The following is a 14,410-nucleotide window of genomic DNA, read 5'->3' as shown; positions in this document are numbered from 1 at the left end:
CAGGCCCCCGGCACCCCATGCTGGGCCCCAGCCATGGCAGGGTGACGGGGCAGCTGTGCCAAACTACCTCACGGGCCCGCGCTCTGCCAGCCGCGCCGTGGAGTCCGGGGGGCCGGGCAGGAACTCCACTTCTCAGTGCACACCCCGCCCCCCGGCCGGGAGTCCCAGGGGGGTCCAGGGAGAGAAAGGCCCCTCTGTAGGGAAGGGAACCAGCCCGCGGCCCCGACCGTCCGGGAAGGGTCCAGGATGGGCCGTGGGTATGGTGTGTGCCTGCCCGGCGCGGGGGACCCTCAGACCCTTGCCTGGCCCTCTCACCCTTCCTCCCCAGGTGGTGGTCGCCACCTCGTCGCCGGCGATGGGACGAGGACATGCGGGACCGCAGTCCTCCTCCACCCGTGCCCATCGCCAGCCGGGCCGTGGCGAGCTCTGGCCGCTGCTCCACTCCTCCACCGCCCCTGGCGTGTCTGCTCGCACACGCGTGTGTCCGTGTGTCCGTTGCTGTGTCGTGAAACTGTCCCGTCACCCAGTCCAAACGAACGGCCATCCAAGCCACCGAGTTATGCAACTTTCAGTGTGTGTCGTGACAGCGTCACTTGCTTTTTAAACTCGATAATTCTTTATTTTAGTAAAATGCCCCCCCAAGAGTCCACAAAGCCCTCGTTGGACTTGCAGAGGTTTTATTTTTTTGGCCTCAGAACCTGCAGAAATTAGGAGGCACTAACCGCCCCCGTGCAGCAAGCCGCCTTGGCCCTGGATTGCGTTTGCCTTAGTGGATATGTTTATACAGATGAATATAAAAATTCCTTTTTTCTTTTGGCTTTCTGCTTTTTATTTTTTCCTCTCTTCATTGAAAAAAAAAAAAGCTACTTCTTCAATCGGTGGTACGATTATTTTTTCTAACTAAAATAAGATAAACTTTTATATTCTTATACGTGTGTGGTTCTTGGCTGGGGGGCCGGGCCTGGTCACGGGGGGGGGGGGGGGTGCCTTCCTGGTGGGAGAGGCTGGTGTCGGGCGCCCCCTGCTCTGGTAGGCGCTGGTCTCGGCGCGTTGCACATGGTGACTCACCCAGTCCTCGCAGCTGGCGCACAGAGGGCTGGCCTGGAAGGAAGCGGGTCACTGGAAGCAAACGTGCCCGGGTTGCCGAGGGCACACCCCGCCCAGACCCCCTGCCTCAAGAATTCAGAGACAAAAAATAACAGCAAATAAATAAACATAAGAAACAAAAGGTTCAGAGAGGAGAGGTAGGGCCATGGCTTGCGGCCCGGTGGCCAGAAGTGGCACCAAAGAGTGGGATTTTGGACGGAGGCACCTTGGAAGTCCCCCGAAGCATCCTCCCCCCACTCCCACCCCCACACATACAGCCCCAGGCTGTCTTGAGCAGGCTGGAAATACACCTCAGGGTGATGGCATGACCTGGAGCGAGCAGGGGGCATCAGCAGTCCCCTACGTGGCTTTGGACAGGTCACAGGCCCACTGTGTCTCAGTTTTCCCGTCTGTTCAATGGGAAGGTGGGCTGGGATTCCAGAGGGGCCTCCCGGATCTGTGGTACCAGGCTGGACGTACCCTTCTCCCAGGTGCAACCTGAGAGCGGCGGGAGTCAGAACTAGCCTGGACACCGCTGCCCCCTGGTGGAGGTGGGTGGAACTGCAGCCCCGGGGGTTGCCTGGGGAAGTGGCACCTGCCAAGTCTGGGGGGCAGGGGGTAGGGGGCACCCACATGCCGACCCAATGCTTGAGGTGCCGCTGCCATGAACACAGGCTTCAGGTTAGGCGCTGCCTTTCACTACCTCTTCCTCGAGGGAATCCCTGACGCCCTAGTGAAGGAGTCTCATAACCAAGGGACAAAGGATGCTGTGAAGGAAGGGCTTAAACCCCAAACAGAACGTGGGCCCACCTGACCTGGCCAGAGACGGGGCCGAGCCCTAGCTGTCCCCAGGGTAAACAGCCATCCACCAGCGGGTCTCGGCAAGTAACAGCCCTCAGCCTCGGCCTGCCCGGGACCCCACCCCCAGCCCAGGTAGAGGAAGGGATTGGGGGACGAAGGCGGCCCACAGAATTCAACGACCAAGAGTGGGAAGGAGGGACAGTGCCTTAAGACTCTCGCCAGGTCCCCACCCTCTTGCTAAGGCTGGTCTCCCTGAGTCCTTCCCACTTCACCAAACCCCCAGCTCCTCTCTGAGCCCCCAGCCCTTTGCTGAGCCCCTGTTCACACAAAGAGCTCCCCTCTTCTCACAGAACCCCCGTGCTCCCATCCCCCACTCCTTCCATCTGGCTCTGAGAACCCCAGCCCCCTTGGAAGGCCTGTCCCAAGACGCAACAGCTGTCACCGAAGAATCTTGTCTCAACGACCAGAAAATCCAGACCTCAATCAGCGGCACCTGCTCTGTTTCTCAGGCTTCCATTTCTCCCTTGCCCACCCCCAACCCTGGCACTGCTTCTGCCTGAGGCCTGGGTGTATTGGGCCGTGTCCCACCCCCAGCCTCAGCCCAGCCTCCCCGTTCCCAGCACCACCTCAGACACCCTCGGCCAAGTTGCCTTTGTTTGGTTTTCCAGCACAGTCTGGCCCCGTGTGTGGCTTTGAGGTCCCGAGTCCCGGAGGTCCTGCCCCAAACCCTGGAAAGCTGAAAAACGTGGGACGGGGGAGGGGGTGCTGACAGCCTATACCCTCAGCCCCTTGGTCCTTTCTATAGGAAGGAATCCTTTCCCAACCCACACCCACCGCCTATAGCTCCCCCAGAGTTCCTCTCTTCTCATGCAGAGCCCCCAGCCCCCAGCCTGTCCCTCCAAGGAACACTTACCACCCTGCCCAGAGGTCAGCTCACCAGGAGGGGGGGCTCCATGGCTGGGCCTGCAGGGAGCTCCACTGGGGTCAAATGGGGTCAGACCATCTCTAATACAACAGGCCAAGCACAGGGCTCTTGCAAAGTAAGTGCTCAATGAGTGTGGGAGGAATGAATGAAAGAATGAACAAGCAAACAGATTCTGAGTATCTAATATATGAGTGAGTACTTCATAGGCTAATGGAAGAAAATAGTCACATCTTTAAATACTCAAGTTAATCCATCCCCATCGAGAAAACCCACTCTCCCCGGTTCCCCTCTGCAGGTGCTCACACCCCCCCTGGGGCTGTGTGGTGGTTACCTGTGTGTGTTGACTTGGCCAGGTTATGGGGATCAATTGTCTGCTCCGACACTGGCCTCGTTATCACCGCGGAGGTATTGGCACCTACAATCAGTTGAGTTTCGGTAACGGAGAGAACCCGCCCCGACGTGGTGGGCCTCATCCAACCAGCACACGGTCTTACGAGGGAGAACCGAGGGCCCCAGGGTCAGAAGGAATTCTGCCTTGAGGACTACACCCTCTGCTCCTTCTGAGTTTCCAGCCTAAAGAATTCAGACACAAGACGTCCACATCACTCTTACCGGAATCTCCAGCCTCCAGCCTGCCCTGTGGAATTCGAGCTCACCAGCCCCCATCATCACATGAGCCAATTCCTTCTAATCAATCCCTTAAAACCCTTAATATATACACAATTCCTTATGACATGTCCATATAGCCTTATAGTATACATATTGTATAAGGATACATATAATATATCCTAATATCCTTACAACATATATTCCTTATACTATATATTATATATATAATTCCTTATAATAAATCCTTTTATATATATATATATATATATATATTCACACACATACACACATAGCCTCTTAGTTCTGATTTTCTAGCCAACCCTGGCTAACACCAGCTGTTTCTTCATTCTTAATTGCCATGGCCAGGAAATCAGGTCAGCCAGCCAAGCACCGGTGCTATAACCGAGGCAGTTAGAGCCACTGGAAAATGCCCATGTCCCCCCACCACCCATTACACACCCTCCCCCGGCCCAGCGAGAACACAGTGCTCCCCGGCTGCCCCAGGGCACAGATAAAAGCAGCCTTGGAGACCCAGGAAGGCCCCAGCACAATCCCCAGACCTCTCTCAGAACCTCACCTCCTTGAGAAGAGGTGACAGCCAGGCCGACTCGCCCAACAGGTACGCTGGGCACAGTGCCCAGGGCCCACGATATCTTTAAAACGTAAAAATGTTTTAATTTATTTTAAAATCAATAGGGAAGGCAGGAGGCCATAAAAGGAAAACTGCCCCGACCCACAAAAGGCATAACTCAGCCCTGACCGTGGCCGTCCAGACTCAAGCTTTCTCTTAAAAATTGGATAACTCAGCAAGAGTAACAACACCAGCAAGCACTCACAAAGTACTTACTACCTACAGGCCCTCGTACAGGTCCATGAGGCAGGAAGCATTTCTACTATCCTCACCCGCCAACCCACCCGCCCCCACCTTACAAATTGCAGAGCAGCAGAAGCACAGAGAGGTTGAGTCACTAGCCTAAGGCCACACAGCCAGAAAATGACAGCCCTGGGGTCTCCCTCCTTGGGGCATAGGGGTCAATCCTGAGCAAAGCCCACAGCATCCTATCTTCAGCACCTGCAGGTAAATTAAAGCAACAATTGTTTCCTGCTGGTTCCATCAAGGGCCCCACCTGGTCAAAGTCTCAGAACAAGGAAGTTGCCCTGAAACTGATGCCCTTTGCACTTTCAAGGGCAGCCAGCAACCTCTCTCCAAACAAGGACATTTCTCTATGAACATTTAAAAAAAAAAAAAAATGACTCTCATCACCTGGCACCTCACCTCCTTTAGCCTTGTCCCTTCGATTCTTCTCTTGCCTCGCCTTCCACCCTTCTACAAGCATGGGCTCTTTTTGTGGTAGAAAAATCAATAGAGCATTTGTGGCTACTTCTTGTGCACATATCTGAATGTGTGGCATGTGGCCCTGTGTGTCTGTGTAACTGAAAGCTTTACATGGATGATGTCGGTGTGTATCTGCGCATACCTGTCCCTGCATGCTGAGATGAGTGCTAAGAAACTACCCTGGGAATAAGTCGGCAAGCTACCACCCATAGAAGCCCAGTTAGCATTTTCGCAGGGTACTCAAGGAATGTGAAGAAGCTGAGGCCCAAAGATACTGCCCAACTTCCAGGATCCTCCAGCAAGACCCTGCCTGAAACCAGGAGTCTTGGCTCCCGCCTCATCCCAAGGCCTGCCCCCTCTCTGTCCAAACTTGTCCCCAGGCCAGGGCAGCCCAACAGGAGCCACTGGGCTGCCCCCTCAGAGCCCTTCGCAGGGCTTGGCCACCAACAGCTCTGGGCCTGCAGGGACCCAGGCAGCGGCTGCTGACCATTCTGTCCGGGCCAGCTGCCAAAATGGATCAGAGGGTCCACTGCAGCCCAAGGTCCCCCAGACCCCTGGGTCTGGGCCCTAAGGTCATCACAGCAAACAGACTCCTGCACACACATGTACGCCCTTGTCTTGGAGCCCTTTTTTAGTATAATCAGAACTCTATTGATTTTTTTATCACAAAAAGAACACATGCTTGTTTTGAAAAATAATTTAAGTTTTATAAAAATATGTAACTTAGAATCCTTCACTTCCCAAATAACCACCATTCACAGGAAGGTGTGCAGTGCTTTGAACTTCTTTCTTGGAAAACAATACCTAAGGGGGCCAGAGGGCCCAGCTCAGGAAACAACTTCCAAAGAGAAGGTGGGGGGCGTAGAAGGTGGGAGAAGAGCAAAACCGACCAGACAAGGCTAAAGACTGGCCTTGACATCCAGGTCACGGAGCCTCAGGGCTGAAAAGAGCCTTAGAGACCGTCTGGATTTACCTGCCCATTCTAGAGACTGGGAGACTGAGGAGCCTCGTGGGGAATTAACCAAGCTGGCTCTGGGCAGAAATTTGGCCAACGAAGCCCTTTCCAGGGTTTTCCTAGGTCTCAGCCCCCATCCACAGCTCCGACGCTGAAGTGTAAGGGGTACCCCCAATGCAGACAATGTTAACTGAAGGAGGAAGAAAGAAAAAGACAGAAGCAGCAGAGAGCTAGAAGGACAGGGAAGGAAGTAGTATCTCCTAGTCTGAAGCCCTGGACTGGCATTAGAAGTGCTGAATTCAGATCCTGCCTCTGTAGCCGCCCAGCTGTCTGTCAGTCACTCTCGCCCTGAGTCCCAGCCTCGGCATCTTTAAAGAGCAAACAGTAGTCTCTAGCCCATGTTGCCAGGAGGATGAAGTGAGATGATGCAAGTCCCGGACCTGTGCCTGGCGCAAAGTAGGGTTTGATAAATCATAACTAAAAAGAGTGGGATGGGGAGAGGCAATGAAAATGAACTCCAGGCACAGAGATGGGGCCCCCCAAACCCTGCAAGATCCACTGCCAGTCCCATCTCCTATCCGAATTAAACAGTAACCACCCAAGGTCAGGGAAAGGGCCTTGTTGGAACAGGTTTCTCTCCGAGGGGTGGCTCAGCCTTGACCAGGTGGGCCCCGCCTCCCCCCTGCCTATAAGTGCGCCCCTGCCCGCCCCCTCGGCCACCATTCTGAGCACTCACAACATGTTGGGCATCACAGTCGTCGCCGCGCTCCTGGCCTGCGGTAAGCTGGGGCTGTGAGCCAGGGTGACCTCCTGGGGAGAAGGACAGGGGCAGGAAAGGAGCTGTGGGGTCCCGGTGGGCGTTCAGATCCTGCTGTGTCACCTGAGGCCCCTCCCCACCCTGCGACCCTGCCTCCACATTTGCAAAACGCAGATGATGCTCCTAGAGATAAAAAGATGCGAACCCAGGGACACAGTACACATCACGTCCCAGGTTCACTCCAGGGAACAGGGGGCCTGTTCCTCCCAGCAGCATCTCCCCCTGGGGGGTTCTTTGCTTCCCCCATTTTTGTGGCATCACACCAGATTAAGAACCAAAGGGCTCAGTGGCAGAATTCTCACCTGCCATGATGGAGACCCAGGTTCGATTCCCAGTGCCTGCCCACACACACAAACACACACACACACACACACACACACACAAGAGCCAAAGGGACTTGGCATGAATGTTGTTCACTCCCAATGGGATCTAGAGAAGGTCTAGGTCATCTCTCTCAGTCTCACTGGCACTTTTGGGACATGAGAGCACTTGATTAAGAGTCCTTCCAGCTATCAATAACAACAACAATAATAATCATAGCAGCTTCTGTTTATTGGGTATTTACTATGTGCCAGGCACTGTGCTAAGCTCTTTATACATAGGCATAATTTGATTCACAGAACAACCCTGAGAGATAGGTTCTATTAATATCCTGATTTTATAGATGGGGCATGGAGGCTTGGCTTTCAGTATCTTGCCCAAAATCACATGGCTGGTTAGTGGTAGAGCCAGAATTTGAGTTTAGGTATATCTCGCTGCAGAACTCATGCTCTCAACTGCTCCACACAGTTTCCCAGCTGCAACAGTACTACAAGTCTATATTTAAGGCTCACATACCCCCATTATGCTATAACCTGAAAGGGACAGGAGGGGCAGAGTGGACAGAGGGGTGCCTGGGCATACACACACATGCCAGTACCTTTTTATGTCCTTCAAAGTATTAAGCAGCCGCTCTGTGCCGGCTCAAAAAAAGCTAAGCCCTTTAGGTGCATTGTCTGTTTTAGCTCTTGGGACAAACCCACCAGGTTAGTGCTAGTCGTCCATTTCACAGAAAGGGAAGCCGGGGCCCAGAGAACCAAGGGGCTTCCCCCACAGTCGTGCACTAAAATACGAAGCCAATTCTGCCCCGCCCCAAAGCCTGCGCTCTTTCCACCTGCCCACCGCACCTTCCCCTTCCCCAGTGAGAATGCTAATTCCACTCACCTGTGCGACACCCTCCCCTCTGGCCCAGCCTCCAGCTGCGGGGTCCCCAGCTTCCTGCCCAACCTATCATCCCGCGTGGTGGGAGGAGAGGATGCCAGGCCGCACAGCTGGCCCTGGCAGGTGAGCAGACTGCTGTGGGGGTGGGGGTGGGCCAGGGTCCCCAAGACCCATGAGCTGACATGTGGCCCTTCTGTGCCCTCCTGCAGATCTCTCTCCAGTACCTTAAGGGCAATACATGGAGCCACACGTGCGGCGGCACCTTGATCTCCAGCCACCATGTCCTCACGGCCGCCCACTGCATCAGGTGAGTGGGGAGGAGCCCCAGAGACCCGCCCACTGCATCAGGTGAGTGGGGAGGAGCCCCAGAGACCCGCCCACTGAATCAGGTGAGTGGGGAGGAGCCCCAGAGACCCGCCCGTCATGCAGGGCTGAAGCCTGAGAAGCTGCTTTTATCAAGAAGCCCCTACGACGCTCTCGGGCCAAAGTGTTAAATAAGCCCCTTACATCCAGTAACGCAGTTGCTCATTTACTCAGGCAACAAATATTTATTGTGCAGCTGCTATGTGCCAGGGAAGTGGTGAAGATAAACTCTGTCTACTCTCGGGGAGCTTATATGCTAGTGAAGACAGAGCAACAGAAAAATAAACAAGCAAATATGCAATGTAGCAGCTGGTAATGGAAAAAATAAAATAAAGCAGGAAGAGGGGGTTTCTGCTTTAAAAGGGGTGGCCGGGAAGGACCTCTCTGATAAGAGGATATTTGAACAAAGACCTGGAAGGAAGGAAGGAAGAACTGGCATATATTCTAGAAGACACCCTGGCTGCTGGGTTAGGAGTAAGCGGTAGGTTGTTCCAAAACTAATTGTTGTACTGTGCTTTGAAATGGATTGCTTTTTTGAATATATGTTATCTTTCACAAAAAAGAAAAAAAAAGTCGACTGTAATGATTTAAAAATATATATTTATTCCTTCTAGACTCCTATATTCTGGAGCAGCTAGAAGGAAAAATCCGAGATGATGGTATGGCAGCCCATGACAAACTCTGGGATCTGCCTGTAGCTACTTGTTAAAGAGTGCTTTGAAAACAATTGCTTTTTTCCTTCTTTGCTTTGTGTATGTTATTTTACACAATTAAAAAAGTTAAAAAGTAAATACATAAAGCAGAGGAAAAAAAAAAGAGTAAGCAGTAAGGAGGCCAGGGTAGAGGCAGGGCAGCAAAGAGGCAGCTGTTGTAAAAGTGAAGGCAGAAAGGACAGTGACTTGGACTTGTCCCTTCTTACAGCAGTCTGGGAGGTAGGTTCCACTGTGTCCATCTTACAGATGAGGGAACTGAGGCCGGAGGCTACCTGGCCGAGAGTGGCAAAGCCACGACGGGAACCCCGAGCCCCTTGACTTAGGTCAATGAGGACGGACCTTCCCTTCCTGTGGAAACCCCTGGGGCTGGGCCAACAGCGCCCCCTGACCTGCCCCCTTCCTCCCCCCAGCAAGACTCTGACCTATCGCGTGGCCCTGGGAAAGAACAACCTGGCGGTGGATGACGAGGAAGGCTCCCTGGCCGTGGCTGTGGACACCATCTTTGTCCACGAGAAGTGGAACTCCTTACTGATCCGGTGAGTGCCCAGCCACTGTCCCACGGTCCCCAGAGAGCACTGAGCTGCAGAGCCTCCACCCCCAGCCCGTCCCTGCCACCCCTTCCCCACCCTGGGCAGACAGCAGATGGCCTCTTTTGGCAAAATGGCAAAATTCTAAGGGAGACGCCCATCCCTCCCTCCCCATCACTGGCCAAGGACACAGGTGAATTAAGACACTGAGGTCCCAAGCGTGTTGGGCCTGATGTTGCTCGATCAGAAGCTAAGCCAGGATGTACTTTTATTGGGCACCAACTGCATACCCACCCTACAACACACACTTTACATGTCATCTCTGATTTAATCCTCACAATAGCCCTGGACAAGGAACGGGGGGTCCAGAGAGGTTGAGGAATGTGTCCCAGGTCACACAGCTCAGTACAGGGCAGAATGAGGAATCCGACCCAGTTTGTCTGGGGCTGCCAGCTTTCATTTCGGCAAAACAGAAATATAAAAATCACAACTCTCAGTGTCCCTCTTTTATCATTTTAACTTCTAATCTGCTGCAGCTTAACTTCTGATTGATACATAATGTATTAATCAGATACATTATGATGCATAATGTATCATAATTACCGTGGTTCAGAACGCTTCCACTTTAGTTTCCAACCTGAAGGCACATGGAGAAGTAGCTACGTTTAAAGAGGCAGGTGACAGTGTTAGAAGGCATATCTGTCAGCTCGAAAGAAGCTGGCTAAGCTGAAGGCTTATTGAGGACCATGGCCCCCTCGGCCTGACTTCCAACTCCCAGCCCAGGCCCCAGGGGCCAGCGCCCTCCTGCCTACTCCCCCTCTCTGCTTTGAATTCCAGCAACGACATTGCCCTCATCAAGCTGGCAGAGCCCGTGGAGCTGAGTGACACCATCCAGGTGGGCTGCCTGCCGGAGGCGGGCTCCGTGCTGCCTCAGGACTTCCCCTGCTATGTGACTGGCTGGGGCCGCCTCTGGAGTGAGTATGAGCCCTGGCAAGTCACGAGGGCCTTCCTGGAGGAGGCAGCTCCCATTGCAAGCACACAACGCACATTTTACCTATCACTTTCCCTTTTTGCCTATACATTTTCACATCTTCTTTAGCCGAAATAATAACAGCTGATATTTATTAAGCACTTGTCATGTGACAGCCTACATGAATGTAATTAAATTAAATAGGTAAACCACGGGGTGGGGGTGGGGGGGATCTCTACGGCACACCAAATACCCTAATAAATTCTACTGGATTAAAGAGTTAAATGCAAATATAAATGAAACTCTAAAAGTAGGGGAGAACGCAGATCAATACTTAGAAAATCTTGGGGTAAAAAGGGCCTTTTGTTCAGAGACAGCAAAGGCAGAGATCTTTAAGAAAATGATTGACAATTAAAACCCTAGAATCCAGGTTTAAGAAAAGTTCAACTCAACAGCTATTCCTGGAGGGCATCTGTGCATTAGCTCTCCCCTTCCCACCCTCAGAGGGGTCTCTGACCAAACGGTTCGGGATCACTAGCTGGGATTCTCATCTCTTGATTCCAGGCATGAGTGCGGTTCTCGGGAATCCTCAGCCAGGCCTCGCCCCCACACAGCCTCTGTTCCTTTAAGGCCCAGCTGATGCTGGGCTGGGCAGGGGCTGGGGCTAAGGCTGGGCTGGGCTGGGCTGGGGCTGGGGCTGGGGTTGGGCTGGGCTGGGCTGGGGCTGGGGCTGGGCTGGGCTCTGTTCCCTTAAGGCCCAGCTGATGCTGGGCTGGGCAGGGGCTGGGGCTAAGGCTGGGCTGGGCTGGGCTCTGTTCCCTTAAGGCCCAGCTGATGCTGGGCTGGGCAGGGGCTGGGGCTAAGGCTGGGCTGGGCTGGGCTGGGCTGGGCTGGGCTGGGCTGGGGCTGGGGTTGGGCTGGGCTGGGCTGGGGCTGGGGCTGGGCTGGGCAGGGCAGGGGAGGGGCTGAGCTGGGCCAGGCCAGAGCTCACGGCCACTCTCTCCCCAGCCAATGGCCCCATTGCCGACGTGCTGCAGCAAGGCCTCCAGCCTATAGTGGACCATGCCACCTGCACCAAGAGCGACTGGTGGGGCACCATGGTGAAAGACACGATGGTGTGCGCCGGGGGTGACGGCGTCATCTCGGCCTGCAACGTGAGTGTCCACACCTGCACCCTAGGACCGTCCCGGTGCCCAAATGGAAGGAGGCAGTGATGGGGCAAGGAGGGTGGGGAGTGAGGAGATCCACAGGAGCGAACCCTTTCCCTGGTTGGGTTTAGGGGATTTAGGGGAAGAATTGTCACCCAACACCCTATGCCCTCCCCTCACACCACCACACACACACACATACCTGTTGTGAGTTTGAGTTAAGTCAGAGAATCTAAGTTCGAGTCCCCATCTCACCTCTTCTCTGCTGTGTGATTTTGGACAGGCTGCTTAACCTCTCTGAACCTTTATCCCATCTATAAAATGGGGATATAGTAACTGCTTCACAGGGCTGCAGTGAGGACTAAATGAGTGGGTGGATATAGAAGAGGCTTCATTGAGGCCTCTACGCATGTTCTTTCATGCCATCAGCTTCACCAGCATGGGGAGGAGGAGGGTTAAGGGAGATTTGACACAAAACCAAGAAACGTGTAAGACAATTGGGGAGACTGTCCTATTTCAGACGCAGGCCCCCTCTCCCTGCTTCCCACCTTCCCCACTCTCCCACGTCTCCAACATCACCCCAGCATTAACATCTCTCTGGGAAGCTCATGGAGTCTTAGGCATGGGACTCTGGACAGCTGGGGAAACTGAGGCACAGAGATTGTCCCAAGATCACACTGCAAACCAAGAGGCAGTCTGACACCCAGGGCCTCCCAGAGCTAAGCCAAGGCAGCCCCAACCCACGTCTCTTCCTCCCTCACCATGGACAGGCTGAGGCCAAAACTGTGGGTTCAGGGATAGGAGGCTCCAGCCCCCTCCCTGCCCCACTCTGCCCCCCGCTTCCCAAGCCTGCCCCTGGGGGAGGTCTGACGGCTGCTGCCCGCCCGGCCTGGCGCAGGGGGACTCGGGCGGCCCGCTGAACTGCCAGGCTGACAACGGCTCCTGGGAGGTACATGGCATCGTCAGCTTCGGCTCGGGGCTGGGCTGCAACACTCGCAAGAAGCCCACCGTCTTCACGCGCGTGTCTGCCTACACCGACTGGATCAACGAGGTGGGCGCCCCTCTCCACGCCCTCACCCTGCACCCAGCAGCCCCGCGCCCTCCCTCCCCATTCCTTCACCCACTCCTCCACTCATCCAGCCAGCACTTATTCACTGCTTGCTCGTCCAGTCCCCTGTTCATTCGTGCACCTACTTAGTCATTCACCTGTTCACGCACTCATTCGTTCATTCATTCGCTCACTCACTTGTGCATTTACTCTCTCATTGCTTGCTCATTCGGTCACCCATTCGTTCATGCACTTATTCATTCACACATGCCTTCACTCACACTTGTTCAGTCCGTCACTCACTCATTCAAGATGTATTGATTGAGCACTTACTGTATGCTGGCCTTCAGCTGGGTGCAGTGAAGGAAATGGTTCTTAACTCCTCCATCCATTGATCCATTGGCTTCAGTAAATACTTATGTCCCGATTTTAGGCAGCGCACCTGTCCCCCAAAGGTAAAATGTGGCCCCATGGAAGCAGGGCCCAGCAGAGGAGAGGGGATGATGTTGCTGGTCATTTATCATCGTGAGGGTGGGAGACATGGAGGGTGCCCTGGGCAGGCGGTGCTCTGGGCCCCATCCGCATGGTGGCAGTGGGCTGCAATGCTTAGGGACTGTTCAGGCCCCGTGGGCAGGGGCAAAGCTGCCTCCCAGGACCCCCTTTCAGAGCTTTGCACTGCCCGGAAGGGAGCACATGCCCAGATTCCCTCACACTCTTCTCTGCTCCTCTAGAAAATGCAGCTGTGATTCGTCCCTGGCATCCGTGGCACCAAATCCCTGCTACAACAATAAACCTCATTCCCCATCAAGCCCCCTAGTTTCTTCTTTTTTTTTGTCCCCCTATTATTTATTTTTATTCCATATGTTTTACTCATCTGTTGATAAGGTAGATAAAAGGAGCATCAGACACAAGGTTTTCACAATCAGATAGTCACACTGTGAAAGCTGTATCATTATTCAATCATCATCAAGAAACATGGCTACTGGAACACAGCTCTACATTTTCAGGCAGTTCCCTCCAGCCTCTCCATTACATCTTGACTAACAAGGTGATATCTACTTAATGCGTAAGAATAACCTCCAGGATAACCTCGCGACTCTGTTTGAAATCTCTCAGCCATTGACACTTTATTTTGTCTCATTTCACTCTTTCCCCTTTTGGTCGAGAAGGTTTTCTCAATCCCTTGATGTGGAGTCTCAGCTCATTCTAGGGTTTTTCTCAATCCCTTGATGCTGAGTCTCCGCTCATTCCAGGATTTCTGTTCCACATTGCCAGGAAGGTCCACACTCCTGGGAGTCATGTCCCACGTAGACAGGGGAAGGGCGGTGAGTTTACTTGTTGTGTTGGCTGGAGAGAGAGGCCACATCTGAGCAACAAAAGAGGTTCTCTTGGGGGTGACTCTTAGGCCTAATTTTAAGTAGGCTTAACCTATCCTTTGAGGGGTTAAGTTTCATATGAACAAACCCCAAGACTGGGGTCTCAGCCTATTGCTTTGGTTGTCCACACTGCTTGTGAGAATATCAAGAATTCAACTTGGGGAAGTTGAATTTTCCCCCTTTCTCACCATTCCCCCAAGGGGACTTTGCAAATACTTTTTTATTCACTGTTCAAGTCACTCTGGGATTTATCGAAAGCCCCCTGGGTTCTTGCTGTGCACTTCCCGCGTGGGTTCCCAGGCTCTCTAGGGGCTGTTCCCTTCCAAAGACAGGCCCCCTCAGCCAGGGCTTAGAGGGAGCTCAGAGGGTGCTGGCTGGAAGTGGGCAATGGAGACAGCATCCCAGGGAGCCATGTGGGTGGCCTGAGGGGATATGAGGTAAGGGCACATTGGACACCTGCCCCCCTAGCCCCCCACCCACCCCCACCCCCATGGGCTGTGGCTGGCGTGAGCCTGGTCAAATCACCGTCTTCTCCG

The 14,410-nt window shown here is 53.7% G+C and overlaps 1 protein-coding gene and 1 long non-coding RNA gene across 3 annotated transcripts; one reads left to right on the top strand and one right to left on the bottom strand.

The window, feature by feature from the left end:
* Window positions 1-601: 601 nt before the first annotated feature.
* LOC143674881 (uncharacterized) lies at window positions 602-4,747 on the bottom strand. Of its 2 annotated transcripts, none has more exons than XR_013171254.1 (3): window positions 4,698-4,747; window positions 3,144-3,227; window positions 602-1,101 (listed from the first exon to the last, which is right to left on the bottom strand). It is a non-coding gene; the product is annotated as an uncharacterized LOC143674881 (long non-coding RNA). The 2 variants fall into 2 exon arrangements; XR_013171255.1 differs by lacking the exon at window positions 4,698-4,747 and adding an exon at window positions 3,999-4,062.
* Window positions 4,748-6,357: 1,610 nt separating this feature from the next.
* CTRC (chymotrypsin C) lies at window positions 6,358-13,306 on the top strand. Its single transcript, XM_077151201.1, has 8 exons — window positions 6,358-6,491; window positions 7,761-7,852; window positions 7,939-8,036; window positions 9,216-9,341; window positions 10,170-10,306; window positions 11,311-11,456; window positions 12,349-12,501; window positions 13,230-13,306. Exons 1-8 carry the CDS (start codon window positions 6,452-6,454, stop codon window positions 13,242-13,244), a joined length of 807 nt encoding a protein of 268 aa, XP_077007316.1. The 5' UTR covers window positions 6,358-6,451; the 3' UTR covers window positions 13,245-13,306.
* The last annotated feature ends 1,104 nt before the right edge of the window (window positions 13,307-14,410 follow it).

Source organism: Tamandua tetradactyla, chromosome 2, assembly GCF_023851605.1.
Source record: "Tamandua tetradactyla isolate mTamTet1 chromosome 2, mTamTet1.pri, whole genome shotgun sequence".
NCBI lineage: Eukaryota > Metazoa > Chordata > Mammalia > Pilosa > Myrmecophagidae > Tamandua > Tamandua tetradactyla.
This window is presented reverse-complemented; position numbering and strand designations above follow the sequence as displayed.

Excerpts from the sequence above, each read along its gene's own strand:
- CTRC (XM_077151201.1), top strand. The coding sequence starts at position 6,452 with ATGTTGGGCATCACAGTCGTCGCCGCGCTCCTGGCCTGCG. Across the intron at positions 9,342-10,169 it reads TGGAACTCCTTACTGATCCG|CAACGACATTGCCCTCATCA; the intron begins GTGAGTGCCCAG and ends TTTGAATTCCAG. Across the intron at positions 10,307-11,310 it reads TGGCTGGGGCCGCCTCTGGA|CCAATGGCCCCATTGCCGAC; the intron begins GTGAGTATGAGC and ends CTCTCTCCCCAG.